Source organism: Sporothrix brasiliensis (genome assembly GCF_000820605.1).
Source record: "Sporothrix brasiliensis 5110 chromosome Unknown Cont20, whole genome shotgun sequence".
NCBI lineage: Eukaryota > Fungi > Ascomycota > Sordariomycetes > Ophiostomatales > Ophiostomataceae > Sporothrix > Sporothrix brasiliensis.
Genome location: NW_024467139.1, coordinates 4,629,218 through 4,644,307, shown reverse-complemented (window position 1 = coordinate 4,644,307; position 15,090 = coordinate 4,629,218). Strand labels below are relative to the sequence as shown.

General features: G+C 52.1%; 7 protein-coding genes across 7 annotated transcripts; 6 read left to right on the top strand and 1 right to left on the bottom strand.

The window, feature by feature from the left end:
• Positions 1–4: 4 nt before the first annotated feature.
• Positions 5–2,216, top strand: SPBR_06756 (uncharacterized protein; the record flags this gene model as incomplete). Its single annotated transcript, XM_040765012.1, has 2 exons — positions 5–1,009; positions 1,299–2,216. 2 exons carry the CDS (start codon positions 5–7, stop codon positions 2,214–2,216), a joined length of 1,923 nt encoding a protein of 640 aa, XP_040617212.1.
• A 1,537-nt stretch (positions 2,217–3,753) lies between these two features.
• SPBR_07881 (uncharacterized protein) lies at positions 3,754–4,356 on the top strand (the record flags this gene model as incomplete). The annotated part of the gene is made up of 2 exons (XM_040766135.1): positions 3,754–3,910; positions 3,968–4,356. 2 exons carry the CDS (start codon positions 3,754–3,756, stop codon positions 4,354–4,356), a joined length of 546 nt encoding a protein of 181 aa, XP_040617211.1.
• A 721-nt stretch (positions 4,357–5,077) lies between these two features.
• On the top strand, positions 5,078–5,944 carry SPBR_07709 (uncharacterized protein; the record flags this gene model as incomplete). The annotated part of the gene is made up of 1 exon (XM_040765963.1): positions 5,078–5,944. The coding sequence occupies one exon, from the start codon at positions 5,078–5,080 to the stop codon at positions 5,942–5,944; it is 867 nt and encodes a 288-aa protein (XP_040617210.1).
• Positions 5,945–6,558: 614 nt separating this feature from the next.
• Positions 6,559–7,715, bottom strand: SPBR_07454 (small subunit ribosomal protein S5e; the record flags this gene model as incomplete). The annotated part of the gene is made up of 4 exons (XM_040765708.1): positions 6,559–6,876; positions 6,955–7,138; positions 7,450–7,497; positions 7,627–7,715. 4 exons carry the CDS (start codon positions 7,713–7,715, stop codon positions 6,559–6,561), a joined length of 639 nt encoding a protein of 212 aa, XP_040617209.1.
• A 698-nt stretch (positions 7,716–8,413) lies between these two features.
• On the top strand, positions 8,414–9,082 carry SPBR_07854 (small subunit ribosomal protein S25e; the record flags this gene model as incomplete). Its single annotated transcript, XM_040766108.1, has 3 exons — positions 8,414–8,468; positions 8,786–8,995; positions 9,057–9,082. The coding sequence occupies 3 exons, from the start codon at positions 8,414–8,416 to the stop codon at positions 9,080–9,082; spliced, it is 291 nt and encodes a 96-aa protein (XP_040617208.1).
• Positions 9,083–12,410: 3,328 nt separating this feature from the next.
• Positions 12,411–13,226, top strand: SPBR_07752 (solute carrier family 25 (mitochondrial adenine nucleotide translocator), member 4/5/6/31; the record flags this gene model as incomplete). The annotated part of the gene is made up of 1 exon (XM_040766006.1): positions 12,411–13,226. One exon carries the CDS (start codon positions 12,411–12,413, stop codon positions 13,224–13,226), a length of 816 nt encoding a protein of 271 aa, XP_040617207.1.
• Positions 13,227–14,306: 1,080 nt separating this feature from the next.
• SPBR_07819 (uncharacterized protein) lies at positions 14,307–15,026 on the top strand (the record flags this gene model as incomplete). The annotated part of the gene is made up of 2 exons (XM_040766073.1): positions 14,307–14,906; positions 14,994–15,026. The coding sequence occupies 2 exons, from the start codon at positions 14,307–14,309 to the stop codon at positions 15,024–15,026; spliced, it is 633 nt and encodes a 210-aa protein (XP_040617206.1).
• Between the last annotated feature and the right edge of the window lie 64 nt (positions 15,027–15,090).

Below are 15,090 nucleotides of genomic sequence, written 5' to 3'. Positions count from 1 at the left end.
AAGCATGTCGTCATCCAAACGTGAAGTATTTGACTCGGACGACGACGGCGACAACCTGAGCCCGCTAAGTATTCCGCTGGCCAGTCCGCAGTTGTCGCCGCGTCCTTTTTTGCCGTTTGCGACAATGGCGACAACGGCGACGGCCGCAACGCCAAATTTGCCGGCTACGAGCACCTCGACAGACCCCTCCTTCTTTCGCGATGTCTACGAGGAGCAGCGGAGGACTATCGGAGCGCAATTGGCGCCACAGCACGCCGATCTTGACGACAACCACCGTCTTGGCTCCACTGTGAGCGTGTCTGTTGACAAAGGTGGCCGTGATCCCTGGGCGGTGCCCAGCAGCCCGATCGAAGTCGCCGGTCAGCAGCGCGGATCCTACCTGAAGCGGAAACGGGAAGAGGGTGACCGACGACAACAACAACAACATCAACAGGCCAAGAGGCAAAAGAATGCCTCGGTTGTTGTGCAGCTCGACGACCTCAGCAGCGGCCATGCGTCGGAGGCGGCAAAGACCAAGAAGCAGAAGACGGCAGACGAGACCAATACCGAAGGCAACACAGTCGTCGAGACCATTTCCATTCCCCTCGAGCCCTTGACTCCAAGCCGCTTGCACCAGTATCCGCGACTGCTCAGCAGCAGCATCAACGACGACGCCCTCGCCGCGGCACACGATCCATCTTTGCCGAGGCAGCATGGCCTCGACCTTGGTCTGGAGACTGCTGGTGCTGCTGTTGGGGCTTCGACTCACAAAGACTCCTGTGAGAATCGTTTGCCACAACCCGAGGATGGCACACAAAGTACGATTGCATTCACGACACCGAGCCTATATAATTCCTCGGGGCGGCGTGTTCCCGGTAGCAGCAATAATATCACCGGCAACTCCATCTTGAGGCAGATCAAAAGCAGCATGGGTCATGATGGGGATATTGTCCTAGAGGAGGTTGCAGCAGTCGCCACACAAAATCCAACGCCGTTGAGGCTGTCCCGCAAAACAGCCGATGTGGCGCAGGTATGGTTTTTTCCCTCTTCAGATCCAAGGATTGCTCTTTTGGCTAACGAATTACCTGTACCAGATCATGTCTTCTCCCGATATTATTTCAGAACAAGGCATACGAGAGCCACGACAACGCAACAGCCCGTTACTTCAAGAGGACGACGAACGCGAGGATGACGAAGGTGGTGTTGAGTGGGGGGAACCAAATGCACAAAATACGACAAATTCAATACGAGGGCAGCCAATGCAACCGCAAAGCTCTGTTGCGGACGAGCTGTCTATTAGCCTTGATGTTCCTGCACAGAGTGAGGCTGTTCATGAGTTCGATGCGTCGTACGACTCGTTAAAGGAAATGAAGCTCGTGAAAACGAAGACAAAGAAAAAGAGCCCCCAAAAGAAGCCTCTCAAGAAAAAGGCCGTTTTTATTGCGGCATCAGACGATGAAGACGATGACAAAAACGTTGCTATGAACCCGCCACCAGCCGACAGTGAAAACGACTTCCCTGACGGCCATGTCAAGAGCAAAACACCAGGAAAGCGCAAAAGAGGAGCTAAGAAAAGAATGGAAAAGGCGTCTGTTGAGCTGCGGCTGGAACCCGTTCAACCAAAGCCCAACAACACCAAACGGCCACGAGGTCGACCAAAACGGCAAAAGGCGCCCCCGCCAGAAGAGGAGACCGACGAGGACATTCTGGCCCAGGGCATTGTGGAGGACGAGATGGCCTACGAGTCCGAACAGCCCCTGACGGACACAGACATGGTCGCACCGGACTCGGAATCCGACAGCGAAGCCGACTTGCAACCACCTACACCTGTCAAGGCTAAGGGCAAAAGGGGGAAGGCAGGCAAAAAAGCTGTCGCAAAGGATAAGAAGGGGAGCAAGGCCGGCCGAGGGCGCAGGGCCGCAGGGGTGGACGTTCAGCACATAATCAGCCAAGAGGCAGTGGACGAAAAGCCGGTTCTTGGTAAGACCAGTGGCAACACGTCCGCGATCAGCTCCTTGAAGGCAGAGGCGGTCGATGCAGGAGACGACCTAAAAGATCAAAGGACAGCGGTTGCTGCCAAAGAGGAGGAGCCACCTCTTCGAAATACGCCGGCGCCGGAGCGGGGATTGCTCAGCACTGGGCTCAACACCACTGCCAGCCAGGGGCGAGTGCCGTACCGAGTTGGCCTCAGCAAGAAGTTTAGGATTGCGCCGCTCCTCAAGATGATACGAAAGTGATATGACTGTTTGGAACCAGATCCGAGCAGGCATTTTGGGAAAGAATCAGGGCAGGAGAGAACGACGGCGTTTTTACGAATATGACAGTGTTTTACCGGGGGTTGCATGCTTTACACGATCTTATACCATGTCCTTTTTTGTTCTTTTCTTCTTGCCTTCTATTCAAGACATTGTGGAATCGGCGGTTCTTTTCCATTTCCAGAGATCCAGCGGGTTCTGTTATGCTTAACCTAGCGCTCCCAACATTGGACTGCGACCGAAACCACATTTATTTACGACAATCCCTAAACACCTTTCCCATGCGTTCGGCTGTTGTTGCTTCCATGGCGCGTCGTCATCCTTTGTATTTCACATTGCCCCTTGAAAGGGAAGGGGGGCAAATAAAGCAATCAAAATACGCAAAGGACTGTAAACTCGGCTTCTAGTACAACTCGGAATATCGGCGCCGGCTAAGATCGTGCCCCTGATCCGTCCAATGTACGACATATATGTTTGCGTAATACCGTTCTGGGCGCAGCGGTCTTGTTTCGTTTCTTCTTAATGGCGTGCATATGCCCAAGCCGCCTTGGAGGAGCATTGGAAAGCAAGACAGCAGTGTTATAAACCAAATAATAAGTCCTGCTAAAGAATGCGGTACTATTCCTCCAATATGGTTAAAGAACGCTTCGACACAATATGCATAGAAGTGAGGCACAATTGTCATCCGAGAACAGGATCCAGCCGTCGGTTAAAAAATACCAAAAAAAACATTAGTCGCTATTGTTTTCTCGAGGAATTAATGTAGGATGCTGACAAGGATGCTAGGTGAGAAAACAAGAGAAGATCTAAAGCGTACTGAATTAATTAGCTTTGGAAGAAAAGTAGCTCGACTCCGAATAGCCACCTGTACTTCCCCTGCATTTCAATTTATCTCAGCGATCTCGTACTCACATCTGCCGATAACTGGCAGACTCGCTTAGTTTCCTTCTCACTCGGCCTGGGGAAAACATTTTCTACTCTCTACACAGCAGGCATTCCTCGCACCTTACGAGTTCTGCCGGGATGATCCACTGGTGCAGAAGTGGAAGCGGAAGAACACACAACTCCCCAGTATCGCGCCCTCTATTTGAGAGGACATAGGAATCGTACCTTTGAGAGGAACTTGGGTAATTGTGTCGGCCCCCGCATAGTCTCTTCGTCCCGTTTCCTTGATAGAACGCAAAGATACCTTACGTTTTGTTCTGTCTGGGTTTTCACCTCGCCTAAACCTTTCACATCTTGTTTTTCTTTCATCCGAAGTATATTTCCCCGGTAGAAATTGGCGCCTAGGAAAGTTATATTGACAGAGAAGACAAACTGTGGGAAAACGAGAGGACAAATATAGTTTGGGCAGAACCATCCACGTCCATGCGTATATATACGATTTCCCTCGCGTCTGTCTGTCGCAAGAGAACTGCAGTCGAGTCCCTTTGCATCCTGTCGCCTCGTACTCATTTTCTGTTTCTTGACCAACCGTACTGCTCCAGCCCCCTTCTTTGCTATCTTGACAACCCTCACGATGCTCTTCAAGTCCGTCTTCTGCGTGGCTGCGGCTGCCACATCGGCCATGGCCGCGCCAACTGTCTTGGACCGGGCGGTCTGCACGGCCAACAAGCCCATTGACACATTTGCCAGCTGGGCCAACAATACAAACAGCCTCGGTTCTGTCAGCGGTGGTATGTTGTCCTTTCTCCTTGTATTGGATCTTCTCCTTGCCTTTCTCTAACGAACAGACGACAAAACGATGGGCTCCATCTCCGTCAGCGGCACCACCCTGTCTCTCACGACCAAGACCACCTCCTACTTTTACGAGAACCTGCCCTGCGAGGACCTCGCTGCAGCCAGCAGTGGCTTCACGGACATCAGCTTCAAGCTGAGCGGCCCCGCGCAGTCGTCCTTCTTGCTCGAGATCCAGACCAAGGCCAACTGCAACGCCACCGCTCACTCCAGCGTCTTCCACAATGTGACGGTCCCTGCTGGCACGGCCCTTAGCCAGGTCACGGTCCCGCTGTCCGACTTCACAGGTGCCAACCTGGCCGTTGCGACGTCGCTGACGTTTTCGACCTTCAACAAGACCGGCGACTACAAGCTGAGCGACTTGCAGCTGGTGTGCAAAAAATAGATGGTACGCGGCAGCAACTGGCGCGTGATATGAGATCGACGCATTGTTCGTTGTACATGTTGATAAGAAAAGAAAAAAAATCTTTTGCGATGAAACCAAAAGTATAGAATATGTTTGCTTGTATATATTTATTTTGATAGTTTAACTCAGCTGGCAATGTCGCCGTACTAAGAACGGCGCTTGCTTTAACTGCGCTTCGATAAAATGCAAGAGGGCAATACAATAGAGGAGACGGTCTTCAAAAACAAAATTAAAAAAGGTGAATGCCAATATGATTGCAACATGTCTTCACTCCATGATGAAGTGTTATGTCAGCTCTTTCCTTCCCAGATATTTTCGTCGGTTCCTTTACTGATTGTTCTTTCACCGATGGTCTACATGTGCACTTTCCCATTCTAGTCAGGTGTATTTCCTACTTGCCTGGGTTGGCCCTGCAGCCACTAGAGTCGTGTTGTTCGGCTGCCTAACAGATTGTGAAACTACCATCAGCGAGTACCACCGACTTTGTCCACCACAGTTACAAAAATCTTCAACACGTTTTGTCGAAACGAACGCATTTGATTACATCGACATTTCTGAACCGAAATCAGTTTAGCTCCTAAAATTGTTAGGGCACACTCGGCGAAAGCAGCAATTGCAGCCTCCGTCAGGTCTCTCGTCTCCAGAGCGGCGCCAGATTCTTCAGGCTCACAAGTCGTCATCACATACAAAAGACGGCACCATGGCTACCAAGAATCCTGCACCGGCCGGCAGTGTGCCATTCTCTGTTTTTGTGTCTCGGCCGAGCACCGAGGCTTACGAAGTGCACTTCTCCCCGCTGGCCCAGCCGCGGGCGGCCGAGATCGACCCGACGTTTCTGGATGCTATGAAGGTGCGGCACAACGTCTTCATTATGGAGCAAAAGGTGCCGCTCGAGAGTGAGCTCGACGAGGACGACATGCGATCGGTCCACTGGGTCGCCTACATGACCGACGGCGGTGAAGCCGTCGGTACCATCCGCGTCGTGCCCTATCCACAGCCTCCGCACCCGATGCCGGGCGGCGCATATTCCATCATTGACGGCGCTGTTGTGCTCAAGGGCCGGTGGGTGCGCAAGTCCGAGCAGCGGTTGGATAGCAAGGACGCCGCCGCCGCCGCCGCCGCACCTCCTTTGCACACCATGCCGCGGTCGCAACTCGAGTATCTGCCAGCCACTGAGGCCGACTTGGCGGCCGAAATTGAGGCGGCCATCGGCCCAGACCGGGCCACATCCCTGCACGACGGCAAGGAGCCCTACGTGAAGCTGGGCCGCATCGCCGTCCTATCCTCCTTTAGGGGCTTCCACCTTGGACAGTATCTCGTGCAGACGGCGCTGGACTGGATCCAGGAGAACCTGGCGTACTTTGACAAGGTCGACCCAATGGCTGCGGCGGCGACCACTGAGACCAGGTTCAATGGGCTTGTGTGTTTGCACGCGCAGGTCCATGCCCTGGGTTTCTACCAGCGGCTCGGGTTTGTCGTTGACGAGGGCATGGGTACATGGTGGGAAGAGGGCATTCCGCATGTGGGGATGTTCCGCCGGCTGGAGCTGTCTAAGAAGGCTTTGTAAACATAGACGGTTGCCGGTGAAGACGGATGATTCATGACATAGATCTGAACAAAGTTGTGCGTTTAGTATTTACAGATGTTATTGCAGAAGACAGGTTCACAGCCCGATGATGGTACACGGAGGCGTTTCTTAAATTTCTTGAATTTTTTTTCCATTTTCCCTTTTTTGGTTCTTGTGTTTTTTGTTTCTGCCGTTGTGTTTCTCACAAAACTCCCAGTTTTGGTTTTTTGCGTTTGAAATGAAAATGGAATATCCCCCATAAATACACGGCAAATAGAAAAAGACAAAATAATGTGGCCACGAAAACGACTTCCAGGACAAAGTTGCATCTTGTCTGTCTCGTTACACTCGTTTCGGAGGGAGACGGACATGTACGACAAACTTTGCGTTCTTGAGCCCGCTTTCCCGTTTTCCGCAACTTCCACGTCGTCCCCTAGCCCCTGGTGTCATGCCCTCTCAAAGTCGCCCGCAGAACACTTGCCTTCTAAAACGCGTCACTGTGCTCGCGGACTGGGAAAAAAACATTCGAGACCACGCACCAACACCAACAAAATAGAAGTATAATGCAAAAAAGACAAACTGGTAAAGTAAGTGATTGGAAAATAAACACCCCTTTACCGGTTGCTCTTGGCGACACGCTCCAGCTCGTCCTTCTTCTTGATGGCGTACGAGTTGCTGCTGCCCTTGGCGGCATTGATCAGCTCCTCAGCTAGGCACTCAGCAATGGACTTGACGTTGCGGAACGAGGCCTCGCGGGCACCGGTGGTCAGCAGGGCAATGGCCTGGTTGACACGGCGCAGGGGCGAGACATCGACGGCCTGTCTCCGGACGGTACCGGCCGAGCCGATACGGGTGGAGTCTTCGCGGGGACCGCAGTTGACAATGGCGTCAACGGCAATCTGGATGGGGTTCTGGTCGGTCATCAGGTGGATCTAGTGTTGTTAGCGACTGACCGCCGTGTTTACACATGTGTCGTACACTTGGGTAACGGCTTGGCACGTGGGACTCACGATCTCGAAAGCGTGGGCAACAATGCGGACAGCCATCAGCTTCTTGCCGTTGTTGCGGCCGTGCATCATCAGAGAGTTGGTCAGGCGCTCAATGATGGGGCAGTTAGCCTTGCGGAAGCGCTTGACAGCGAAGCGGCCGGCAGAGTGAGGGATGTAGACCGGCGAGCGGATCTGGATGTAGTCCCTGTCGAGCGGGTTAGTATGCTTGACGTGAAGTCGTGGGTGCCATGTTCTGCCATGCGCGTGATCGTTCGATGTCGTCCGCCGTAAAAGAAGGTTCTGTTGTGCCCTCGTGTGCCTCGTGTTCTATGTTTCCCATGTTCTGTTTGTGGCGCTCGTCGAGGCCTTCCGACCGGCGTCTCATGTTTTTCGTCTCCTCCACGGTCGCATGTCGTCTCATTATAGCATTCTCAGAGCAGTCCCGAAACCGTCTTCGCATCGTCGTCTCGATCGTTCGATGGTCGCGCATGGCCGAAAGGTAAACCAGGAACTTACGTGAGGGAGATGTCACGGATCTCGACATCATCGTAGCTCCACTTGTTGCTGTTGAAAAAAATTCACAGTCAGCTAGCAATTCATCTTGGTGTTACACCATTTCGTTCCGGATTCGCAATCACGGCAACAAGGCAAGCCGAGAGCGGTTCTGTTCGGAAGGGGGGAAAGGGCCCGTACAAGAGCTTGACGGTACCGATCTCGTTCGTCACCTCCTTGGGGAGGATGTTGTACGAGACGGTCTCGACCTCGATCTCGGCGTCAGACATGTTGGGCGGCGGTTGTCTTGTTGTGAAAGAAGGACACAAATTTAACGACTAAGAAAAAAAAAGCTGCGGTATGCTCTTTTTTTCTGGCGGCACCGGTGGTGATGGGTCGGGTTTTGTCGATGTAGAGGACGGTGGTGATTTTTGAGAAGCGTTCACGAAATTTTGGCCCTGGTGGATTTTCTCCTTCGGGTCACTAAGATTTTTTCCCACACAGAGTCCAAACGGAGGCGCAGTGCAGGTTAGACAGGAATACGGGAAGGAAAGGACTGGATCTTAGGGCGAGGTCCCCTCACTCAACTGGAAAGTTAGCGTCTTTTGGAAGAGCCAAAAAAGAAATGACCAGCAAAAATTCCATAAGGGTGAGAAGGCGGCAGGGCTTTGAAAAATCCCGCACGTGATCCACTTTAGAATAACGCGTACGTGCAGGTCCAATCATGGTGGATAGAATTAGGGCTCGACGTGGATGACATAATGCACGTGCAGCGCTGGGAAAAACACTGCCCGCCCTCGCCGAGAAAGGAAAAACTGGGCCTTGTATTTTTTCCATCTAACCAGAATTTGGAACACCAAAAAACTAATTATTGTTTGGGTGGGAAAAGAAAAGCACTCTCGCCTTTTGACGTTCCTCTCCCTTTTTCACTTTCGTCTTTGTGCGATCACCAAGTTCAACTCCATCACATCAACGAAAATCAGCAAACATGGCACCCGCAGCTGGAGCGAAGAAGCAGAAGAAGAAGTGGTCCAAGGGCAAGGGTATGTTAATCGAAACGAAATGGCGACGAAAATAGGAACGCGCCGCCTGCCGAAGAAGACAAGACGAGGACGTCGACAATCTCGAAGGGTGTTCTATCTCCCAACACGAAGCAGAGACGACAAGACGACCAGGCCACTGCTTGCAAGACAACATCTTCCGGGGCAGCGGCCGGGACGTCTTCCAGTTTTTGACATTTGACGGGAGCGGGGACACCCCAAGAGATGCGCCGAACCGGCCGTTTTTGTCATCGGTTGGAGCAGGCGGCGATTGCCTCGGAACTGCGATACTCGACGAGCATCTGCTAACAACCGCACAGTCAAGGACAAGGCCCAGCACGCTGTCATCCTGGACAAGCCGACCTCGGAGAAGCTCTACAAGGATGTCCAGTCCTACCGCCTCGTGACGGTCGCCGTCCTGGTCGACAGACTCAAGATCAACGGCTCCCTGGCACGGAAGTGCCTCGCTGATCTGGAGGAGAAGGGCCAGATCAAGCAGGTTGTTGGCCACAGCAAGATGAAGATCTTCAGTATGTTTCGACACGCGATTGTGATGCAATTTTTTTATGCACCGTTACTAACACCTCCCAGCCCGCGCCGTCGGCGGCACCGATTAAACGAATTCCAACCTACCACGATGATACTACCAGACAAACCTATTTGCTTAGGCGGAGTTGTGTGACGAAAAGAAAAACATATTTGGGACTTCGGGACATTGGGAATTTTTTTATACTGAGAAATGCCGTTCTATTTTCACTTGTTATGACTTCATAAGCAAGAGGGATAGAAACGACGGTCGGCCGACACGGCCGACGAACGCAAAACCCGGCCGCCGCAGCACTTCATACCTTGAGATGGAAAATAGGAGGCATGCACTCCGCTGTTGACATGGAGCATCGGGTGTCGTTGTATGTACGCAACCAACAATAAAAGTAGGAGGAGCCGTCACGAGAAAGCCAATCGTACGATGGGGCTCTACATCCAATGAAAGAATCAAAACAAGAAAACCAAATCCAGCAGCAAGCGGGTGTATATGTGCTAAAATGCCGTGCTCTATTGCGTTTATATTTGTACTTGCAATCTGTATATTGTGTATTCATTTGTACCATGGGATGCATGTGAGCAATTGTGTTATTGTGTACTTGAAGCGTGTGAAAAAGTATATCCAAATTCACTTTCATATTTAGAGTGTATGGCATGTCGTTTGAGCGACGTGGGGATTTATTTCGCTTGCTGGCATCTGGCTAGTCGTCTTCATGTGCGGTTGAGAAGTTGCCACATATTTTACCTGTAATTACAAGTATATTCGACGTGGTAAACACTCCATGAGGAGCAAACACTGCGAGCATGGGACCTGCTACCACATGGGAGTGGCGCAGTTGAGCAGGCACTGTGTTGGTGGTGGTTATCATTGCCATGCAAGCCCGGTGTCGCCGAGCGTCTTGATGCCGAAGCCGACCCAGGGCTATCTAGCAAGATGGACTACGGAGAGCACTGTACGGCAGGCTCGAAAGTACAGGAAATCATTGCGCACATATCCTGTTCACAGAACGCTATTACGGCCCCAATATATTTATGCCTGCGTTTAGTCGCTGGTACTGCCCGGGGCTCTGCGTACCCGACTGTCTTGGTAGTCGGCAGCAAGGCGTGAGATGCACCGGAGAGACAGGAGTTCAATGGGCAGCCTCCAAGCTTCTGCCGTGCCAATCCAAGGTCATAACCTATCCACGCAGGCGCTAGCAGTCGCCAGCACCAGCTATGCAAGATATGCTCAGAGCACATTTAAATAGGACAATGCTTCTGCGTCTAATTCAGCTTCATACGGCTTTGATCACGACTCTGTCTCTTCCCCGGACACCGCGAAATCTGGAGAACGCCACCGTAATCCTCACAAACACCCCCCCCCATCATCGAGTGCCGTATATTTGCTTCATGAAATTAAAAAAGGTAATTTTTTTTTTGGAGACATAACATACGACACGACATCATCGTGATAACAAACCTTCAAACGTCGCCTTTATTCCTGGGGCAGTGATTGTTTGGGTGGCCGAAAAGGAAGGTGGCCATCGGAGCGAACCGGCAAGAAGCTGTGCGTTTTAAAGGTAGGAGGTAACGTATGAAAAAGAAGAAATTAGGAACAAGAAAAATACTGGCCGTGCGCTAAGAGAGGGGTGAACCTGTAACAAGAGAAAGAGCGACACAAGCTCCTGTCGCCCCTCGCTCTTTTGCGGCCTTGCCTCTCAGGCCGCAAAGAGCAAAAAAAACCCTCGCTCTTCGTTGCCGTAGGTGATCGCGGACAGCAAGCAAGCTCTTTACACCTCTTGGCTGAGCAGAAGTAAAAGTGGGGCCTCCGTGTGAGACTAGCGCGACCGGCCGGAAAGAATCGCTGAAAAAAACTACACCAGAGAAAGGGGCAGCCGCGTTTTGTGCATCTGAAGTAGTGGCCAGCGCTCCCTGAACGTGCTATGAAAAAAAATTGCGACGCTTGAAAAATTTATACTGGACTTCGGTGTTTTGCCCGCTTCAGCGAATGTTCCCTGGAAGCCATTCAGGTCGTTTCTGGCCAGCTGGTGCTCTGCAGCGGTTGCTCCTTCCCTCCTTGTCCCATAATAAATTTCGCAACCGAGGAATTTTTTTTCCTTTCCTGCGATTCGACTTTTTCCCGCTCTATTTTCTCCCCCCTTCCCTCCTTCCCTTTTTCTTCCTATCGTTTTCCTTCCTCCCCCCTTCCCTTCTCCTTCTTCATCCTCGTTTCTTTCTTTTCCTAGGATCGCTTTTCATTGCCATCCTTTTTTCACATCTCCACTCCGTTCGTCAGACTCGTCATTGATCAGTCGCCAAAATGTCTTCCAAGGAGGATATTAAGATCTGGGGCATGCCCGTAAGTTCCACCTCTTGCTGCAGCTTTTGCAATTTTGCTTGTCGGTCGCTTTGACCGACACTTTGGAGCACATCGCCAGAATTCCCTCACGATCGCGATATCCCATGTTTGCACTCGCAAAACCACTTCCACATTCCCAATCATGTCTACAGCGCGCTGGACCGATAATTGGGCTTTCTCGTCAATTCTTTTTCTGCGTTAGGTGTTCGTGCGGCGATGCGGCCTGCTCGGCACAGTTCGACCCGGGGCAGTTTCGCATCGTCGTCGGAACTTTTCCTGCTCGCTCACTCCGCCTCCTCTTCCCACCGCATCCAACGATGTTCCATGCTCACTACGCCTGCCGATGAGGCTTGTTTGCAATTATCTACGTTTAAGGACAACCAGCTAACATGTGCTTTCTCAGTCCTTCGTGGTGGACTTCCTGAGTATGTAGACACTCCCAAACCGACTTCTTGACGGCGGTGTCGCTGTTGCACGAGCTTTTACGATGCGTATCAGCCAACACCAAGCACCAATATATCGCGACCACCTCGGCCATCAACAACACTTGGACGTTCATGTACTGACTCTCAACCACAGTGGGCGGTGTTTCCGCTGCCGTCTCGAAGACCGCTGCTGCTCCCATTGAGCGTGTCAAGCTTCTCGTCCAGAACCAGGTACGTGTGTTGACACCACTGTGCAAACGGACCTGATAAGACGTTTGCCGCCCACTCCGAAAGTGCCGCACTAGACCTTCCACTCCCACCAAAGCGCCTTGTGTCTATACATCGGCAATGCCAGGGGTTTTCGGTTCCTTGGTCTTGAAATCTCGAGTTCGGGATAAAGGACATTGCTCCGTCACCAGAAAGCTGCCGATTAAAACAGCTCGATATTTTCACGTATCACGTGAAAATGATCGGCAACCCCTTTTGGGGTGGGCGTGTTTTTTTTATTCTGCTTTGCAGACAATTGGAGGGATCTAGTGCGAGGACTTTAAACGTTTGGTGCTTAGCGCCGGATGTATTTTGTAAAGTGGCGGCAACTATACATGGCAATATGAAGAAACGAACAACGGCTAACAATCAATGCAGGATGAGATGATCAAGGCTGGCCGTCTTGACCGCCGCTACGATGGTATTGCTGACTGCTTCCGTCGCACCATTGCCGATGAGGGTGTCATGTCCCTGTGGCGTGGTAACACGGCCAACGTCATCCGTTACTTCCCCACGCAGGCCCTGAACTTCGCTTTCCGCGACAAGTTCAAGAAGATGTTCGGCTACAAGAAGGAGCGTGACGGCTACTGGATGTGGATGGCCGGTAACCTGGCTTCGGGTGGTGCCGCCGGTGCCACGTCGCTGTTGTTCGTCTACTCCCTGGATTACGCCCGTACCCGTCTGGCCAACGACGCCAAGTCCGCCAAGAAGGGTGGTGAGCGCCAGTTCAACGGCCTGGTCGACGTCTACCGCAAGACCCTGGCCACTGACGGTATTGCTGGTCTGTACCGTGGCTTCGGTCCCTCCGTCGCTGGTATCGTTGTCTACCGTGGTCTGTACTTCGGTATGTACGACTCGATCAAGCCCGTCGTCTTGGTCGGCAACCTGTCCAACAACTTCCTCGCCTCGTTCCTTCTGGGTTGGTGCGTCACCACTGGTGCCGGTATCGCCTCTTACCCCCTTGACACTGTCCGCCGTCGCATGATGATGACCTCGGGTGAGGCCGTCAAGTACTCGAGCTCTCTGGATGCTTTCCGCCAGATCGTCGCTAAGGAGGGTGTCAAGTCCCTGTTCAAGGGTGCTGGTGCCAACATTCTCCGTGGTGTCGCCGGTGCCGGTGTCCTGTCGATCTACGATCAGCTCCAGGTTATCGTCTTCGGCAAGGCCTTCAAGGGCGGCTCGGGCTAAATTGCCTGAACCCTCCTTTGAAGATTCTCTTGCTTTTCGCCCCCCCACACACGACCTTTTTTGTACAAAAATCTTGCACTAGCGACTTGACGTGATTCCGGCGTCAATGGTGTTTAGTGGGTAAACGGTGAAGGGGAAGAGACTGCACAGTATGGTTGTGACATGTTTGGTTTTGCGAGTTCTGCGCTTGCAAAAAGTGCGAAGAGAGAAGGTGGACTGGGGCGTGGCTGGTCGGTTTGGTAAGGGTCGTCGGAATGCAGAGAGCTTCCTGAAGATCCTGGAGGGGGGAAAACATCAGTTTGGGATGGGCGTTGATTCCACCTATGGGGCGGGCGGCTCGGGTAAGCCGTTGTGTGTTCAAGTTTACCCTTGGCACACTGTAATTTATATCGAATCTCAAGAGACAGTTTCCCCGACGCGCCTGGCCCTTGTGGTGACTTTCGTCGTCTCCACCGGCTTTGTTTCTCTCTGCGATCTTTTGTTCTTTCTTTCCCCCCTTGCCTTATTTTCCTTGGGTTACATGCACCTTGATAGATTTTCTCTTTACAGTACCGATCAAAAGAACGTTTGATTCCATTGAACTAAAAATGCTGGCTGCGCTTGAGTGCTATTTGAATTGCGAACGTGAAACTATAAGCTGAACGAAATGCTCCCGTAGCATTGAGACTTGCTAGCTGGAGGGATCCTTCGTGGGCGGGTTAGAATTTCGAGGCCATTTAGTTGTGTGTGTTCTCACGTGACTACGCATCGCGATTTAGGGTGTCTCATGCGCCGTCCACCTGAACGTCAATATATCCGTTCTTTCCCTGTCTGCACAGAATTGAATATATGCGAATACAATCTTTATGATTTTGTGTTCCTTTCAAATACGGAGTACAAAAAGTTGAAACAAATTGCACACCCAAGCTCTGGTCCTTTGACAGCATTTTCAACTCTACAACCCCACCAAATTACGACGCGTCTTCAGCGCGTTTTGCCCTCGACGGCTACACGACGACGACAACCACCGAAGACGAGCCAGGACACTTTTGGAGCAAATCTCTTTGGGAAGATATAAGTCACATAAAAACGCAATAAAATATGCCGCCACAAATAACAGCAGCACGCCCCAGCCGAGGCACACCAAGCGGCACCAGTGGTTTTCGAGGCACAGGTGCGTTTAAGCCACCAAGGCCTGTCGCAGGGGCAGCAGGCGCTGGCGCGACGGCTAGGACAGCAGCAGCAAAAGACACGGCTCGGAGTCGGCAACCGGTCGATGTCGAGATTAGCGACGGTGACAACGATGGCAAGCGCGACACACGGGAGCAAGAGCCGGACGAGATGGAGGACGACAACGACGTTGACGAGCTCGAGCGGAGCCGAATCAGCAGTAGCAGCGCCAGGCGGCGACGAACGGTTGACCAGTTCCGGGACGATGCCGACGATGCTGCTGGTGGTGCCGCCACCGACGTGGCCACAGACAACGACGACGACGATGACGACCCAACAGCGCATGCGAACAAGTCACTGCCGCCGGCTCTGTTAGCACGATTGCTGCATCACTTCTTCCAGAACCCAAACGGGACAGCGACGCGGTTGACGCAAGACGCACACGCATCGGTCAACAAGTATATGGAGATTTTTATTCGTGAGGCGGTGGCGCGGTCCGTGGCCGAGCGTGGCAACGGGGCGTTTCTGGATGTATGTTTTCCGTGATGGGAGCCCATTTTCCTATACACACATATTTCGCTTGGCTAACTATGCTTGTTTTAGGTGGACGTGTTACAGAAGGTTGCTGGCCAGCTGATTATGGACATGTAAACGAAGGATGGGCAGCGCGTGGTCTCTAGGAGCCAGAAGACTGCATACTTGACGATTTTAACAA